The sequence below is a fragment of the Rousettus aegyptiacus genome, unplaced genomic scaffold (genome assembly GCF_014176215.1).
Source record: "Rousettus aegyptiacus isolate mRouAeg1 unplaced genomic scaffold, mRouAeg1.p scaffold_m13_p_5, whole genome shotgun sequence".
In the NCBI taxonomy this organism is placed as follows: Eukaryota; Metazoa; Chordata; class Mammalia; order Chiroptera; family Pteropodidae; genus Rousettus; species Rousettus aegyptiacus.
The window spans coordinates 89,912,291-89,930,241 of NW_023416308.1; the positions used below are offsets into that span (position 1 = coordinate 89,912,291).

Consider the following 17,951-nt stretch of genomic DNA (forward strand, 5'->3'; position numbering starts at 1 on the left):
TACAAATGGAAACATATACTAGCTACTGATTTGTAACCTACATTTTTGTAATGAAGTATCAATATTTTCCCAAATCCATAAATGTTGTTTTACATTATTTCAATAGTAGTATGGTATTTGGTTGTAAAAGTGGACCATATTAATTTAAATAGTTTCTTAATATTATATAGTTAGGAGTTTTTTTTCCTCTTAAATTTTTACTCTTTTAAATAATTCCACAGTATTACATGTATATGGATACATGATTGTCTAAACAGAGGGCGTATACACACATTTTTAAGGTTTTTGATTCACTCTCCCTTAAAGGTGTGTACATTTCTAGCACACTAAATTACACTAGAATGTACATTTAATGAAGCAAGGATTTTGTCCATTTATTTATTATTCTACAGAGATTCTAGCTTAGAGAAATGTGTGGCAGAGCAGGTTCTCAATAAATATTTGTTGAATTTGTTTCTCTATGCCCTCACCAATAGTGTTTACCATTCCTTTAAAAAGTATTTTTTTTTCATTCTGTTAGCAAACATAACAGTTCTCACATTTAAAAATCATAAATTCATCCCACCTCTATCCCCAAATGCTTAGTAAGACTGTTGGAGTCAGACTGAAGTATTTAAAAACTATTCTTAGAACTAAAGCTTATCAGAAATAAGGTCTTATAGAACTGGACTCTCTGGGTTCAGAGGTTCTCTGAAGCTCAGGGTACTATTACCTGAGCTGGCTTACAAGTCACATAGAGCCAAGCTTCCCATCCCCATGGGAGGTTTCTGCAGGCAAGGGAAGGCGATACATAGTAGCAGCACTCATATTGATACATTTCTCCATAAAGGATACATCTTAGGTGTTTCTTACAGAGCTAACCTACTGACCCAGAAAGAAGAGAGTTTTTAAAAATTTTCTTTGAGAATTGTGAATATGTAGGCTTCCATCAAACAACCCCAGGGGAGAAGACAAAGGCATAGAGTGGTGGCATCGCCAGACCTCAAAGACGCCTTGAAGAAGGACTAGTGTGAGGGGTGGACCTAAGTTTCAGTGGGCACAGTGCTGTGTATGCGCATGTGTGTACATGTGTGTGTGCGAGCACCAATCCAGAGGCAGCCAAGAACCCATCCGAAATAATCAAAATGGGGCTTTTCTTTTGTGTGTCCTTGCTCAGCATGTTGGGCTTTGAGCAGTTAGACTACTGGACACATTGTGAGATGAAAGGAATTTGAATTGATTTCCACTCCACTTTCATCTGATGCCACAGGACAAAAAAAAAAAAAAAATCTAATGGGGCCCCCTTTCAATGGAGAAACAAGACTCTGGAAATGCAAATACTCTCAATGTGCTATGCAAAGTAGTGAAGCCAGGGGTCCCACACCTGCCTTCCCAGGAAAGGTCGTGATCCACATACAGAAAGCTAGGGTGGGCGGGCCTCATCATCAAAGCAAAGAGCCTCCCCTTTGAAGAATTTAGAGAAACAAAATGTCAATAGAGAGTCACACGCCCAAGAAATAAGCACTATTCAGATATGGAGTAACTGTGAAACTTTTACTGAAAATGCAGAAGACACGCCCGTTCTCTTTTAGACAGTAGAGTTGCTCCAGATTTAGACGTGGTGGGATCCTGGCCTCCTCACATGACGTGCCTAAATATTGCTGCCGTTGCTTGAGTCTGTGTCCTCACCGTCTCTCTCCCTTGCATTGCCACAACCGCCTACTTGTTTCCTGTCTGCAGTCTTTCCTACTCTGGTCCATTCTTCACGCTGGTTATTCAGAAATATCTTTTTAAACAGTTCATCTGACCACATCACTCCTGCTTCTCCTGCTTAAAATCTTTCAGTGGCTCCTTATGGTCTTTAGAAGGCGGCATGGCCCTTGAGGCTGCTCATTTCCGTACCACTGGCTGGTCCCTCAGCTTACATCTCCAGGCCTTTGGGCACGGAGTTTTCCATACCAGACCCCCTAGACCTCTTCTTCCTCCAATTTGTTCTTGCTCTTTGCTCCTAAAGAATCCCAGCACACATTTCTCATGGTATCTTAATGATCGTTTTACAAACAATGCCTATGAAACAACTAGGATAGATGTTATTAACTGTTTTTTAGATGAGAAACTTGAGGCTCAAAAAAGTTATAGTTCTTTTCCCAGACCACAGAAATAGTAGATGGAAAATCTGGAGTTTAAACCAAGTAGTGCAAGATGTTTCCTTCTGGCTTCACTAGATAAAATATTGTCGTCGTCGTCGTCGTCATCATCATCATCATCATCTGCAACAACAGCAGTGTCAGCAGCATCTATTATAATTTCTTTCAACATCTATATTCAAGATTCCTTCTCAGTAATGTCTGATCTAGAGCTTAGAAAGGATTTCGACAGTGGTTAAGATTGAGGCATCTAGATCCAGACTACCTGAATCCAAATCCCAATTCTATAACTTACCAGCTGTGTGACCTTCGAAAAGTTACTTAACCTCTCTGTGCTGCTTTCCTTTTCTGCAAAAATGATTATTATAATCATATTTTTTATGGGACGGCTGTGGGGATTAAAAGAATTCTCATATAAAACTCAGAACAGTGTCTGGAATAATAAGTGATATATAGAGGTGCTGGATAGGATTAGCACTGCGCCTGATAATACCGCCTGTAGTACATGAGACTGACTCACCACAGCCCCTGCTGCTTCCATGACCTTGCCTTGATTAAATGCGCCTACTCTCTCCAACCTGCCCTGGAGGTTAGCACCTGACCAAGAGAGAGAAGGTAACCCAGAGGTTGGCCTGACATGAGGAGAAGAGCTGTGCCCATCAGATCCTCCTTCTGGTACCTGACCTGGACTGATCTAGTTAGCACTGGGAACCAAAGCAGGAGGGAGCCCTGGGTCTGGGAGAGACAGCAGGTGGGCTGAGGTCTGAATGAACTCAGTGTGTATATAGGGGAAACCTCACTGGGGTGAGCGTAGGGTGGAGTAGATGTTCAAAGAGAAGCTTAAATCCGAGAGAGATTCAGAGAGTAGGTGATTTCTATTGAGCTCCTGGTGACTTTCCTGCCCACCCCAACTACCCTGATGCCTCCTTTCCAAAATATTTTCTAAGTCTGCTCTCTTATCTCTATCTCCTCTCTAAGCCACCATCACATCTTACCTGGAGACCTCATTGGCCTTCTATCTGGTCTCTCTGCTTCCTCTTTTACCCTCTACAGTAAAGTCAACAATGTAGCCAAAACCACCTTTTGAAAAATTTTTCTCCTAAAAGCTTTCCAGGGCTTCTCATTGCATTGAGAACACATTTCTCTGGCCTAATCTCATAACACTCCTTTCGTCATTCACCACTCTCTCTAGCCACACTGGTTTCGTGAACACGTCAAACTCATTGTGGTGTCAGGGCCTTTTTGCACTTGCTATCTACTCCGTCTGTGAGGGTCTTCCTCCAGACCTTCACTCAGCTGTTTTTTCATGTCTAATTTGAATTGTCACCCCGTCAGAGAGGCCTTTCCTGGTCGTCCTGTGAAATGCTGCTCTCCCTAGCTTTGGTCACCATTTAGTCGCATCATCCTGTTTTACTTCCTTTGTGGCAGTCAACCCTTTTTAAAACTATCAGGTTATTTATTTGCTTCTCTGTTGAGTGACTGGCTCCACTGCTAGAATATAAAATTCCTTGAGGGAAGGAAACCGGTCTGTCATGTTCACTGTGGTAGCTCCTCCAGTAGTGATGACAGCACATACACAGAACAGTAGGTACTCAATAAATATTCATTGGATTAAAAAAAAAAATTTAGTTTCAACTCCATTTCTAGTACATATATGCCCCTGCTTTCTTCAGATATCTTGGAAACCAAAAGAGTCTACTACAATAAACTTATAGCTTAGGTCTTGTTACCCATTTCAACCTCCCTAGAATGCTCCACTCTGGGCCCCGTCCTCTGTATGTGGCTCCTCCACAGCCCAACTGATGCGCTCATGCCATCTGTGGGTGTTTCGCAGCAGGCCTGTTTTTATAGCATCCTCCCAGGCTTGCAGAAGCACCAGGCTGGGAAACCAGGGCCAGTCCACCCCCTGCCTCCACCCCTTGCCAGCTGACAATGAACTCCCTCCCCGCCACTGTCTGTTTCAGACAATGTAGCATTGTCTCAACCCGTTATTAGTTGGGTAAACAGGCTCCTTAAATCTACTCTAGCCACTCAACCGTGGTGGTGCTGAGTGAAGGATGATGAGGGAAAAGTTTGAGGAGAACCTGCCGGGGGCAGGAGGGGAAAGAACCAGAATGTCACAATTAATCTATCTCTCTTCCCTGTCACCCTCACCGCAACCATTCTGCAAATGAGGACACTCAAGTGACTTCTATTAAGTCATTCTTCAATAAAGTTACAAAGGGGAGAAGCACAAAATGAAGCCTGCAGGCTCCCCAGAAAATGAGAGCAGCATGGTGGGTGGTGGGTGATGACTTTTCTTTATATGGAAACCTTTACCTGGTATTTATTTACTTATTTATTTTTTCAAGTGAAACTTAAAATGCTTCTAAATGATCCAGAATGAGAGTCATATTTATAGGATCACAGCAAGTCGATATTTTCAAATCTGTAGGAGAGATTCACCAACCCCTCTGAGCCTGTTTCCTCTGCTTTCCTTCTTCTGAAAATAAGGATGAAAACAGTACCTACTTCACAGAATTATTGTGGGGCTTGAGTGAAGTCAAGTATTTAAAGCAACTATCTTAGGGTTGCTCAATAAATTGTAATTAATAGTTTTATCAGTATAAAATATTGCCTGTCCAGAATTCATCAGTTTTGAACTTTCTTAGTAGCCCTGGGTTTTTCCATTAAATTCCGTTTAGCCAATTTGTATGAAAACCTTTTTGGCATACTAAAATCTTTCCTGCCTTATAAGACCTATGTTGAATTCAGAGTCAGTATTATGAGGGATCCATGTAGTAATAAATGGGTGAGATGTGTAAGATTGATTGCCCATTCACCAAATGGTCCCAGATTGCCTGGACCTTTTGTTTTGTTTTCCATAGGTGTATTGGTCTCTCTTGCTGACAGATTGTCTTCTCTTGCTTCTTATCGTTATCAGTTTTCCAACTGTAGGTACCAATGCCTTCCTTTGATTTGCTGGGGGCTTGGAAACTGAATAACCTGCCCCACTAAAAGTGTGAGTAAATCAAGAGTATAGAGGTCTTGAATGAGGACGTGAGAGGCTATATCCTTTATTACAAACCTTCGTATCATCTCTTTTGACTTCTCAGAGATTTCCTGATTCTTCATGTGTTCTCGTCAATAAGATCATACTACATAGACATGACAGTTCTTGGCACATGTGAGCACTTGAGAAAATTTATTCACTAAATGAACGAAGGAGCAAGAAAACATAGTCATTAAGACGTATCATAGACGCAGGGGGTCTGTGTGGAGGGAAAGGATGAGGTGAGGGCGTATAGAGTGAGGTTAGGTTGGTATGTCGGAAGAGACAAATTAAGTCTTAAAAGAAAGGAAAGACGTTGGATGAGGATAAAGTTGGTATCATGCCAGGGTACAGAAAAGAGCAGAAGAGAACACTCCCTGGTGTCCGCTATTTCCACGGGCTCGCTATCCCCAGACAGATGGGAACACTACCTTCCAGTTGCACTGATCTTTTTGCTCCACAAGCACTCCACACTTGTTTGCCATCTGCCTCATGGCCTTTTTTCTAGGAGCTTGAATGTTCTTCCTCTTGATCCTTGCATGGATGGATCCTTTCTATCATTCAGATCACAGTTTAAATTTCTTTTCCTACAACTACCCAGTTGAAGGTAGCCACCTAGTCATTCTATCACACCATCCTATTTTTATTCTCTGCAGAGCCCTGATTATGCTCTGACATTATCTTGACTAAATATTTGTTTATTTTACACCTTCCTTAATTGTCTCCATGAAAGCAGGGACCTTTTCTCTACCTTGTTCACCGCTGTAGCTCAGAATGCTTATTGGCAATAAAATTTGTTGCAGGATTGAGTGAATGATCAATGAATAAATGACTAGTCAGGGAGATAAACATGAAAAGCGATGATTATTGCTGGGGAGTGGTGCATGCTATTAAAGAGAGGAAGGGAGTACAGAATCCTATGGGATTCCAGAGAAGGAACAACCAATTCTGACAAGGAATTTTGAGGAAAATTCTTAGATTTGGTTCCCCAAAGGTAATGACAGTTCACCAATCCAAGAAAATCTGGTGGAAAGGGATGTTTTCCTTCTTCTTTCCTTCTCTGCTGGCCAACTGGCTCTGTGTTCAATTTAGAGACAGCTCAAGACATGAGAGAAGAACCTTTTTTTGTGTTTAAGATGCCACCTCTGTGATGTCTAGCACATGTAAGACTGTGTCTGAGCTGAATTTACCAGACTGGGCCTGCTCCCCAGAGACCTAAGACCAGAGACTTTTCCCTCAAGTTTTCTTGAGGTTGGATGAAAGATTTTTCTTTATTTATAAGAATTTTTTTTTTAAATTTTCTAAAATGCTTCACAATGGCACTTCCTTCAGGGATTCTCTAGCTCTGAAAAAGGGTGACACGACACTCTTATTTTGGAGACAAGAAAACTGAGGTGCAAGGGATCAGTAGTAGGAGTCAGAAGCTAAACTAAGGAAGGGCCTTTGCATGTTTTCCTTTCACCGTGTGCTACAAACATCTGCCATTGCCTAACCATGCAAAAGTCCCTTTCCTATTTGCCACTGCTGATTGACCCCTGACCTGAGCCAAAGGTCAGTGACCAATCAGATTCTTTCATGAGAATTTGAAGTAAGTTCCAGAGGCTGCTGGCAAACTGTATTGGGAATTTGCACTGGGAGATCCAGAGATAGACCCTTGGACTGGCAGCCGTATTAGCCCATGAGGAAGGTAAGTAAGCAGAGAAGAAGGTGATAGAAGGGACATTCACTTACAGAAGGCACGGGAGGAGTAGCCACAGTCACCAGGCTTGCAATTCTAGTCTCAGGGAGACCTGGTTATGTTCTGGTTCCTGTTTTTCTGTGATGAAATGGAAGTAACCCTTCCTTCAGCTGATAGGGACAGATTTGGGGTTAGGACCCTAAGTGAGTGAGTGGATGTGATTTTTGAAAATTTGTGCACCCTTAATTGAGACAACAATGATCTTGCAGGTGACAGTAGGTGTTAAAGCCTTTGCTGCCATGACTCTTGTTTGGGATGCCTGTGTGTGTGTGTGTGTGTGTGTGTGTGTGTGTGTGTGTGTGAGGGAGAGAGGGGGGGGGTGGAGAGAGAACCATACTCTCCATAGAATAGACTGTCTTATTGGATCCTAGTATACAGGTGAGGACTGGGACATCCAGGAGAGAAAGGGAGCTATTTTAGAAAAATATCCCCCAGGATGCCCATGTCTAATAGATGAAAGGTTGTTGTATAGAGTGGTGAATTGACACCATCTTTGAAAATAAGCCAATGCCTACTTGGAGTAAACTTGGGGAAACGGACACACATATACCAACAACTTGTAGGCTCATGATCAGGCTATAAATCTGATCACCTGGTTTTCTCTCTTTGCCTTTGCCTGGCAAATCCTGATCATTTTGGGAAAGGGCTATATTAGTCAGGGCTCTCCAGAGAAATAGAACCCTGTCTGTCTATCTGTTTATCATCTGTCTGTCTGTCTATCTGAAAAATTGGCTCATGGGATTGTGGGATTGGAAAGCTCAAAATCTGCAGGGTAGGCTGGCAGGCTGGAGATCTGGGGAAGAACTGATGTTTCAGTCTTGAGTCTAAAGATAGTCTGGAGGCAGAATTCCTTTTTCCTTGGGGGACTTTAATCTTTTCTCTTAAGGCCTTGGACTAACTAGATGAGGCCCACCCACATTCTGGAGGTTAATCTGCTTTATTTAAAGTCTACTGATTTAAATGTTAATCGTATCTGAAGAAAGAACTTTCACAGCAACATCTTGATTGCTATTTGACCAAAAACTGGGTACCATAGCCTAGACAAGTTGACACATAAAATTAACCATCACAGGGGCAGACTTGGTCTATTGTAAAAGTCCTTCTGCTCTGCAAGGTATATTATTGCTCACAAAGCATGTGCTCATCCATGATCACATCTGATCCTCAGAACAGCTCTGTCAGGAGGAATATTAGCTACTCTATTTTATAGATGAGGAAATGTAGGTTCGAAGATTAGAATGTATAGCTGATAAATGGCCAAGAGAGGATTCTAGCCTAGGCTGCGAGACTCAAGTCTGTATACTTCTACCAAATTACACCCCCTATAACTTGGTACATGATATTACTCCTCTACCAAATCCTTGCTTAACTTGGGAGATGTGCAGGAATTGGCTAAGTAAATGAAATGGTTTTTATTTTTCAGTTCTGTCTCTTGACTATTCTCAATGGGCCCCTCTGGAGCAGGACCCAGGAATATAATACACATAAGTGTTTGAGCATGAGCATAGTTGCACTTCTACCCCCCAGCTGCAGCTTTCTCCCTGCTGCCATCTTGTACCTGGGCCCTCTGCTCTCAATAAGAGGAGCCCCCTTCCTACCACCACACCTGGGGAGTGCTGGTTAGAACTGGCACAGGTCTGTCTGGGTACTATGTGGGCCTCATCAATTCTTCCTGCCCTGATGGCAGATGAGTGCACCTCTGCCTTCCTGAGCCTGAATCTCTTCCCATCCCTCAACCAGGGGCCAGAAGCAGGACTGGCCTTTTGCTTTGGCCTGTGTCCTGGCCGCCTGTTCCAGTGAACTGGCTGGGTCTACAGCCCCTGCGAATGCTGGGCCCACACGGTCCTCACCAGGTAGCAGTGTGGCAAGACCTGTCTGTGGCTGTGGACAGACCCTGCAGCCTAGTGGCATCTGTAGGTGTTGGAAAGTCCAGGCCACCCTCCTACCAGGACCAATAGGACTTCTTACCTCCTCACCTTGAACTTCCTATGTGATGGAGAAAGTTTTGATTAGAGGATGAAATAGGAACTAAATAAGAGGTTTTAGAGATGGAAGTGTCTACCCTAGTGCCTTTCCAGACATATCAGTCTCACCTTTTACTCCATGTTTTGGGACCTGACCTCAACTTAGGAGACAAGAGAATTTTTGTTTTCAAGACTTCAGGTCTTATTTGCAAATAGTGCTAGGATCCTGAGATTTCTCCCACCTGGGCACTTATGCACTAGACTGCCACATGAAGGAACATAGCTTAGCACAAGCCTCTCTGATTTCGAAATGGCTCTGGGGAAGACAGAAGACGAATGCAGAACTTTCCGAAGAAGGGTCACCTGGGGGACAAGATGTGCTGCTCTTCAGTTTCTGAAGTTCTGTTAGGTGGCTGAGGAAGCCTTGTTCTGGATGTCCAAGAGAGCAGAAATGGGTCTTGCCCTGGAGGCAGGTTCAATTCTGTGCTGGAAAGAACATGCCCCAAGTCGGAGCTCTACAAGTGGGGAGGCACTGAGTACTGCCTTGGAGATTGCCAGCGCCCCATTCAGAACTGTGTTCACAGGCTGGACAGCTCCCTGATGGGACCCTGTCCAAAGGGTTTTGAAGTGTAGTGAAAGGCTGAACTAGGTGTCCTGAGTTGTTTTCCAATCCAGGTTCTCTAGTGATGCAGGTATTCCTTAACAGCGTCAGGTATGCCTGTCCTGCAGAATAAGATCGCTAACAGTACGGACCAGATGACTCTTTCTGCCCACCCTACTCTCTACCTTCGAGTAGCAGCAACTCCAGAGAGACCCCTGCTTCCCTCTTGGTCCCCTAGCCGGGGATAGGACTCGGGACCCTGGAAGGGGACCGCGATGGCGAGGTCCCCCATTGGCTACGAGGTGCCATGTGAACGACGCTGGTTGGTTGGTGGGAGGGAGGAGGAGGCGGTTTCCCGGGTAACGGGAGGGCAAGGAGCGGCTGCAGAGGCAGCGGGGCTGAGGAGCGCGGGCCGGAGCGTGGTGAGAGACCGGCTAGAGGCAGAGGCTCTACGAAGCCGCGTGAGCGCAGGTAGGAGCCCCCTGCGGCACCTCTCTGGGGCCCAGCCGGGCCAGGCAGCCTGGCTCCAGGACTGGCCGGGGGAAAGTTTACTGCGTAACTGGACAAGCAGGGAGGAGTGGACTTGGGGATGCTCTGTGCTGGGCTCCGGGGGCCGAGCAGAGAGGGAACTGCTGGTGGGGAGAAGGTTGGCTGGCCCCACGGGGAGATGCGCAGGGACCACACCTCCACTGTGGGACCCTGGTGGAGAGCCGGGACCTCCATATCCATGAGGTCACAGGACGGAGACCTAGCGGGCGGACACGCAGCGACCAGCGCACGCTGACGGCTGGTGGGCCCTTGTTCAGAGATGCACTGGGAAAGTCTTCCCCAGCCGATGGGGCGCGCTGCTCCGAGGTGGTTCTGTAGCTCCGGGGCGCACTTCCCCTGCCTCCGGGGATGCTGCACACGCCCCCCTCCAGAGTGGGTGTGTGTTCCTCTGGTGGTACGTGCCTGAGGCTGCGTGTATCTCCTTGTGTATGTTGTTGTGTTTGCGGGTGTCTTGTTTGTGTGTCTCTGTGTTTTCCCTCTCGGTGTGATCGCATCTCTGGGTGTATCCTCACGTCTGGGTCCCTCTGTATGTGCGGGTGGCGTGGGTGTCTGTGAACGCCCTCTCCGGGTGCTTATGTCTGAGTATTGATGTTTGTGGATCCTCCTGTCTGCATTTCTGTGTATTTCTGGTTTTCGTGCGTGACCCTCTTCTGTGTGTTTGACTATGTATCTGTGAGAGAGTGTGTGCATGTGTGTGTGTGCGCGTGTATGTGTGTGTGTGTTTTGTCTGTGCTTCTGTTTTCCAGCCACCTCTGTCTCTGAATGTCGGTCTGGTCCCTGCTTGTGAGTGCCCCTCTCTGGGTAGATGTGCATCCTGATGTGTGATCTGAGCTTCCGTAGGGGTGTGTGTGTGTGTGTGTGTGTGTGTGCGCGCGCGCGCGTGCCTATAAGTCTATGTGTAGTGTATGTCTGGATCTCCGCGAGTGTCTGCTATGCTTGTGTCAGTCTGTATCTGAGTCTCTTCACTGTGTCCGTGTGTGTGTGTGTGTGTGTGTGTGTGTGTGTGTAGGTGGATCCGAGCTGGGGTGAATAGGCCGAGCCTCCGGTTTCCCTGGCTCTCTCTCCCACGCTCCGAGTAGCCACGGGCGGAGGGGCGAGGGCAGCGGCCTGGGAGGGGGCGCCCGAGCACCGGGAGTGAAGGCGCCTGCCGGGTGTGCACTCCGCGGAGCTGAGCTCCTTTCTTGCGGGCAAAGGGACCCCAGCGGCAGTAGCAGCGGCAGCCCGCGCCTCCCAGCTGGGGCCCTAGTGACTTATTTTTGTGTGTGATCCTTTCTTTTCTTCAGGGAAGAGGCGGGAGCACGCTCTGCTCGCTTACTGTGCGCAAATAAAGGCGCAGGGGTTGGCCGCTGGGTCAGCCCTCTTTGGAGGCTTTAGAAGTGGCCCGTTAGGCTGGCTCCCTTTGGGAGCAAAAAAGCCCCCAAATAAAAAACCCAGCCCGGAAACCACCATGCCTCTTTGGCTCTCTTTCTTACATCTTATGCAACTTATTTATTGATTGATTAATGAAATGCTAGGTTTCCAAGAAGCTCCTCCATTTCCCCTATTGGCACCAAAGACTAATTAAAAATGCTGTGTTAGTGATGAGTGTTAATTAGACCATTGGAAAGACGGATGCACCCTGGTTTCAGAAGCTTAACTCCAGTTATAAGATGAAACAGATCAGACTTCCCTTTCTTGCCCCCTCCCACCTTTACTAGAGTAAACCAGTTTACTCTAGTCTCAGAGCCTCCTGAGAAAGGAAGGTTGGTTGGGTGGGGGCAGGTTTCAGGAGAAGGGAGAGAAAAAAGAGACCTGAGGAGAAAGCCAAAGGGGCTTTGCTCAATTTGGGTAACCTAGGTGAATTTAAGAAGGATCTTTTGCCGAACATATAAAATGGCTCACGTTCTGGTACCCAGGCAGAAGAAAGGAGCACACTGAACTTGAAAGGGTCTGGTCTATGAAATGTCTGGTCCCTGGAATCCAAATTGGCATTTACCAGAGAATGGAGTTTTACTGCAGGGAGGGACCTCAGTGGCCCTCCCAGAAGGATGCTTCTATGTTTGAGACTAGACGGTTTCCTAACTCCTCACTTCCTAGGCTCTACCTTCAAACATTCTTAAAGCAAAATTTCCCCCCTGTTGGTTGCCAAGAAGGCAAAAATTTGGGCAGATGTGGAGTGGGGAGTTGAAGCCTGTTGGAGACTGTGTTTGAACCAGGCTGGAGGAAGCCCAGGCAGTGTGTTCAGGATGTCTTCAATACAGCTGGACTTGTTTTGTGGACTTAAAGGAGAAACCGGGTCTTACCCACAGTACTCCCCCACACATCTTATGGTGCAATCTAGTCCAGTCTTTTCTCTTCACCCCTTGCCCTTGCACTGCTCCTGGCTGACGATGGCACAAAGAGGAGAAGCTGCTGCTATGTTGCTACATTTAGGGGTCAATGCAACAGACGTGTCGACTTCTCAACAATCTAGTTAAAGGTTCTCTTAGTCATGCCTTTCAACTCTTTTTTATTCAAATGTTTTTAAACTTCCCGAGATTTTTCTAGGCAGTGAGAAATTGGAGCTTTTACATCAGGACTTGCTCTCATGAAGCCCACCCTCCCCAATCAGGAAACAGATCGGAAATGGCAGTTAGCTGACAGCAGTCTCCTGACTTCTCCCCTTTTTCCAGTAACCCTTCCCCACCCTGGCTCCAGCACCAGGACAGCGACAGCTCCAGAACTGGTAGAGACTGACTCCCAGAAAAAAACAAAGGCTTGCAGGAGGTGTAAAACGTCCTCCCACTCCTCACTGATGGGGAGGTATTTCTGTGGCGAGAACGTCTGTCCCCATGTGCACTTGGTGTGTGTGCACCGGCTGGTATAATGGGATGTGACAAGGTCTCACCCGGGAGAGAGCTAGGGGCCTGGTGCAGAGTGCAGAGCTGTTCTCAGATCCAGAGAGAACCCAGAGCTGCAAATGAAGCAGCCTCTCTGGAGAAGGCCCTTCCAAGTAGGAGACCCTTTTGGCACTTGTCCTCCCCCCTTTTATTATTATTATTATTATTATTATTATTATTATTATTAATGAGGATATCTAGGAGCTGTAAAAAAATGTGGACTCTGGACTCAGGCAGATAACAGTGATTCTGCCAGAGAGGCAAGGATATGAGCGAGGACTGTGAAGTCGGACCTGGGTTCCAATTTCAGTCCTATAACTTTCTAGCTGTGTGACTTTAGGCAAGTTATTTGGCCTTCCCTATCTTCAGATCTCTCATCTCTAACACAGGGCCAAGAATCCCTAATTGATGCTAGACAACTGGCACATCACAAGCCCTTGGTAGACATTTGTTGAGTGAATGAACAGAGGAAACATTCAATACATGTTAGCAGTTGGATCACTTACTCTGTCAATAGGTGATCTTGATCTTTCTATTCTTATGTGTTGTCATTATCCCCACTTTATGGATGAGAACACTGCGGCTCAGGGAGGTTAAGCCACTTACTCAAGGGTCACACAATGAGTTAAGCTGCAGAGTTGAAACCTAGTTTCATTTGAGTCCCTCTAGTTTGAGGTCTCAGTTTAAACTCAGAAAAGGGTAATACTTGGAGCGAGTTCACCAGAGTTTATTTGCATTGTTATCTGGAGCTAAAAAGAACAGATCTGAGGTTTCGACTTTGCCAGGCATCCCTTGAAGAGCCTGCGGAGATGGTGGTGGGCAACCAGAAGGCGTCTGCCTCTCTCTGAAAGCTTATCTAGTTTGTGAGTCAGGAGAGGGCTTCACCTATGCTGCCTTTAATGTCAGCCACCCTTGGGGTTATGAGATGTCTGTCTTCTGGTCATTTGGCTCGTTAATTCTTACCAAATTCAGAACACTTGTGACTTGAAAATTCACTTGGAGAAATCTGCTCTGGCTAAGCATTTCATGTGGTAAGGACAAGCCTCCAACTTTTCTGCAGTTTTTCTCCCAAAAGAAGCAATTCTCTTCCTCATAAGCCCTTTGTGGCTGTGTCTCTCAACACTCTACCTCCCCTATTTAACCTGCTTTGGCACTGAGCTGTGCAGAAGCCTTTTGTATCAGGGGATGACTTCGGCCTCATTCCAAGGTAGCCACCGGTCAGGACAGCTGCAAGGGAAGGTCTGAGGGCTTCTGTCTAGTGCCCGCTGTGGCCGGATCTGGCCATTGCTCTCCCGGAGGCTGGCACAGACTGAATTGTAGAATGGCTAGTGAGTTGATTAGAAATGCTGGCAAGAGACTAGTGTCTTTTAGTAAAGAGCTTCCCCCACCACTTTTTCCCCCTTTCTTTCCTGGTGGTGCTGGTGCTATGGGAAGAAATGTTCATAATTATTTCTTGGTGCATCTTCATGGAGATTCTCAAATAGATTCCCCCCTCTTACACTGTTCACGGAAGGGTGCACCCCGTGCAAAATGTTTTCCGTGGCGCGGAGGTCCCTCCTCTCCCCTCCCTTCTTGTCCTCCCCCCACCAGCTTCTGTGACGTCAGTCAGGAGGTGACTGGGTGCCTGCATTGCCTGCAGGTTCCAAGGCAAGGAATGCAGCTCCTCCGTAGCACGGTCGCCTTTCTGCCCTCAGATGATCCAGGCTGCTCTTTTTCACCTCCCCAGTGGACCCTGGTGTCTCGTCTGCCACATGCTGTCTGCGCAGCTCTGATTGGGGGAAAAATGTTGATGCTTTTTTGCTTCCTAGTCCATTGCTTCTCTTTCTCATCATACCTGGGTGTGTTATTCCTATGACGATGATGATGATGATGCACCCCATGTAGGGTCGAAAGATAACTCATTTCTGGCTCTGTTGTGCTTATTTCAAGAACAGGGTCCATTGTATGTCTCTGGCTAGGAGAAGTGGAGGGCCCATGAGGTCCCCCCAACCCTGGTTGCTTGTCCATGGATGCGTTTGGAGTACAGAGGGGCTGGGAGGAAGATCGCTGGCTGCTGGTTCGTTTGGGCTCCAGATGGTGGGCAAGACAGCTCGAACCTGTACTTGTCCACAAAAGACAAATCTGACTGTTGCATATTTTCTCCTCAGGTATGGGTCTCACTCCATGGAGGAAGATGACAGCCCGAGAGGGGAGCAACCTCTGTAATGAACACTGGCTGGAACTGTGAGGAGCGGCTTTGCGAGCAGTGTTTGTGGTGATTTATGGGAGTCAGGGGCTGCCGGAGAGGGATGTGGATGCTATCAGCTCGGTGGATTAAATGCCCATTTACATCATTATTGACATATAAATTATCAGTGCCAAGGAGACAGTGAGGGAGAGGATTTCTGGGGCAGTAATGTGGCACATGCCCCAGGATATGGACTCATCTTTGCCCAAATCTGTCCTCTGGGCTCTCAGGAAACCAGTCTTGGAACTGAAGTAAAACCCCAACTCCCAGCTCTCACGATGCCGGCAGCAGCCGCTCTCATTGTGAAGGCAGCGATGGCGAGTGAGGTTCCCGCGTGGATTGTGAGAAGCAGGGAAGAGCTTTGAAGAGGTAGCGTGGATTTCCTCAGCTGGCGGGAGCTGTCTGGCAGCGTGCATGCCTCGCCTTTGCCTCGGTCATTTTCTTCCTTTGTGGATTTGGAAGCATCAGTGAAGGAGAGAGGGGGGTTTTATTCCTGGGAGATGGAATCGGTTTCTGAGTCCAGCCAACAGCAGAAGAGAAAGCTGGTTACTCATGGACTGGAAGATCAAAAGAGGGTAAGTGGCAGAACTTTTTTGTCGCTTGGCTCATGGCACTGGAGTTGCTAAGCATGATTGAGAGAGCCCAGGTGGTCAGCAGAATGTGGTTGTTGTTGATTATGCTTGTTTGTGTTTCTCTGGTGAAGGAGGCAGAGTGGTGGCTCGTGATTTGCCAGGTCCTAGTGCTGAGCTTGAAGCCTTGACTTGTTGATGGGAAAGGTGAGAGAGAGAGAGAGAGAGAGAGAGAGAGAGCGAGAGCGCGCGAGACAGCGCTCAAGAGTGCAAGAGCGCAAGAGAGAGAGAGGGAGAAAAAAATTCGATCCTGGGAGCCAGAAAGGCAAAGATTTATAAGCTTTAGCTTGGGGAGTAGTCAAAAAGTATTGGTGTTCTCTAAGTCAAATATGAGCTTATTTGTACTGAATCCTCTTTGGGATTCACACACTCTTAGCATCTTTTGGAAATGGCACTCCTGACAGTGGTGGTTTTGTTTGAGTTATTCTTCATGTGGTCTGCTGGCTCTTGTGTTTATGGATCAAAAGGATATTCCTACTCCACTGTTTGGTCCCATCTGTGAGAATGTCACAGCCTTTTAAAAAGGCCTGTTGAGTGTAGGTCATTTGCTGTCATCAGTCTGAAAGATGCAGTCACCCAGGACTTGTGTCTAACAGTTAAAGTTCAACTTGTCTTTACAAGTCAGATACATTCGGTTTTTGAGTGGCTGGTTGTATAGAAAGAAAGGTGAAGCTGTATCTCCTCACTCCCTAGGGAATTGCTAGGACGGGGTGGGACGGGGTGGGGAGGTTGGGGTGGTGGAGATGGCGGGGGTGGTGGCAAGGGTTAAATGCAGTTCCAGCAGGGCCAGAGCTTGCGTAAATGTAAAAATAAACTTTGATATTCTCTTTGAAATGTCGTAGATGGTTGAAAAACTTGTGTTTTCTGAGTGGGGTGGAGTAGCCCCTCTCATTGTGAGTCTCAAAGATCATCTCCTCCCGGTGTGAAATGCATGTGGAGGTGAATACTAGCCTTAAAACTCCTTATAATTTTAGATGTCTCTGTGTTAAAAGGATTTTGTATGACATTTTGCTCTGATGTTCAAAGGATAAAAATAAATGGAAACAAACTACATTTTAAAAATACAGATACTGACTCCATTCCTAATAAAAAAAAGTTTCCACCACTGAAATTGCATTCACCATAATGCAGGAAGAATGCCCACTACCTTAGACACCTGAAATTTGTCTTGTGGTGTTCGGTTTATTCAGTGTATGACCTGCTAGACCTGTTTGCTCCTATTTCTACAGAAGCTTTCCGAGCGATAGAAGGAAAATCGGTAATTGTTGTGAACAGAACCTGGGATTGACTGCATTTTACTGAGTGTTAGTCAAGTTTGACATCCAGACATGTAGTGGAGGAACATTTGGGACCTCTGACACTGTAGAAAATTTTAATTGGGCTGGTACACCGAGATAATATGCAATTACGATGGCCTCGCCTTGGCTAGGTGTTGATGTCTGCATTTCCCATCTGTTCTTGGCTCTGGCTGTGTTGGGTCCACATGTACCATTGGAGCCTCTGGAAGTAGAATATAACCCCAAGTGAGGCTCTGCGGCAGCTGGGGTAACATCAATTGGTCATGCTCAGCTGACATTCATTTTAACTTGAACTCTAGCCGTCATGGCGATTATTAAATTTATAATGATATATGTAAGATCCATTTTAATGACTCTCCATGCTTGAGTGAGCTCTCACTTGTGCTGGTAAAATAAGGTTTAATAGAGTATATTACATTTCATCTCCTACTGAATTTTTAAGGTAGTGGTTGAAACTTTGCTTAGGAAGAATTAGATTGTTTTTCTTGATAGGCATCATGTTCACGTTTCATATTGCTTGAGTATAGTTTCTGGGCTTCTAGAAATATCGGCACTGCAGCAGCTTCTGTTGGCATCAGCAGCTTCTGTTGGTGTGTGCATGTGTGTGTTGGTGGGTAAACACACACCCCATTTGCGTCAAGTGTGAAGCTAAACAAGCCTCCCGGCATACAGCCTGCAATGTCTTGTCCAGGGAGCTGAAAGGCGACTCTTACAGTGTTTTGGCTCAGATATCTCGGGTGAGCTGAAAACTCCTCTTCAGGGGGAATTGGCTGAACATTCAACAAAAGCTCAGTGGAGGTTTCTGCTGGGAAGTTGAGCATCCCCCACCAGCATGCTTAAGTTACCAGGCGTTCACTGGCACCAGATCCTTGTGGCATTGCTCTGTGTGTGTGCGAGCGTGTGTGTGTGCACGCATGTAATTCAATTGTT

The 17,951-nt window shown here is 46.3% G+C and overlaps 1 protein-coding gene across 2 annotated transcripts in view; it reads left to right on the forward strand.

The window, feature by feature from the left end:
* Positions 1-9,836: 9,836 nt before the first annotated feature.
* Positions 9,837-17,951, forward strand: part of NAV2 (neuron navigator 2) — a 678,828-nt gene continuing 670,713 nt past the window's right edge. For both annotated transcript variants that reach the window (XM_016164919.2, XM_016164924.2), the window contains exons 1-2: positions 9,837-9,931; positions 15,015-15,669. In XM_016164919.2, coding sequence (XP_016020405.2) covers positions 15,595-15,669 — 75 coding nt within the window. In that variant the 5' untranslated portion in view covers positions 9,837-9,931; positions 15,015-15,594. The remainder of the gene's footprint in view (positions 9,932-15,014; positions 15,670-17,951) is intronic.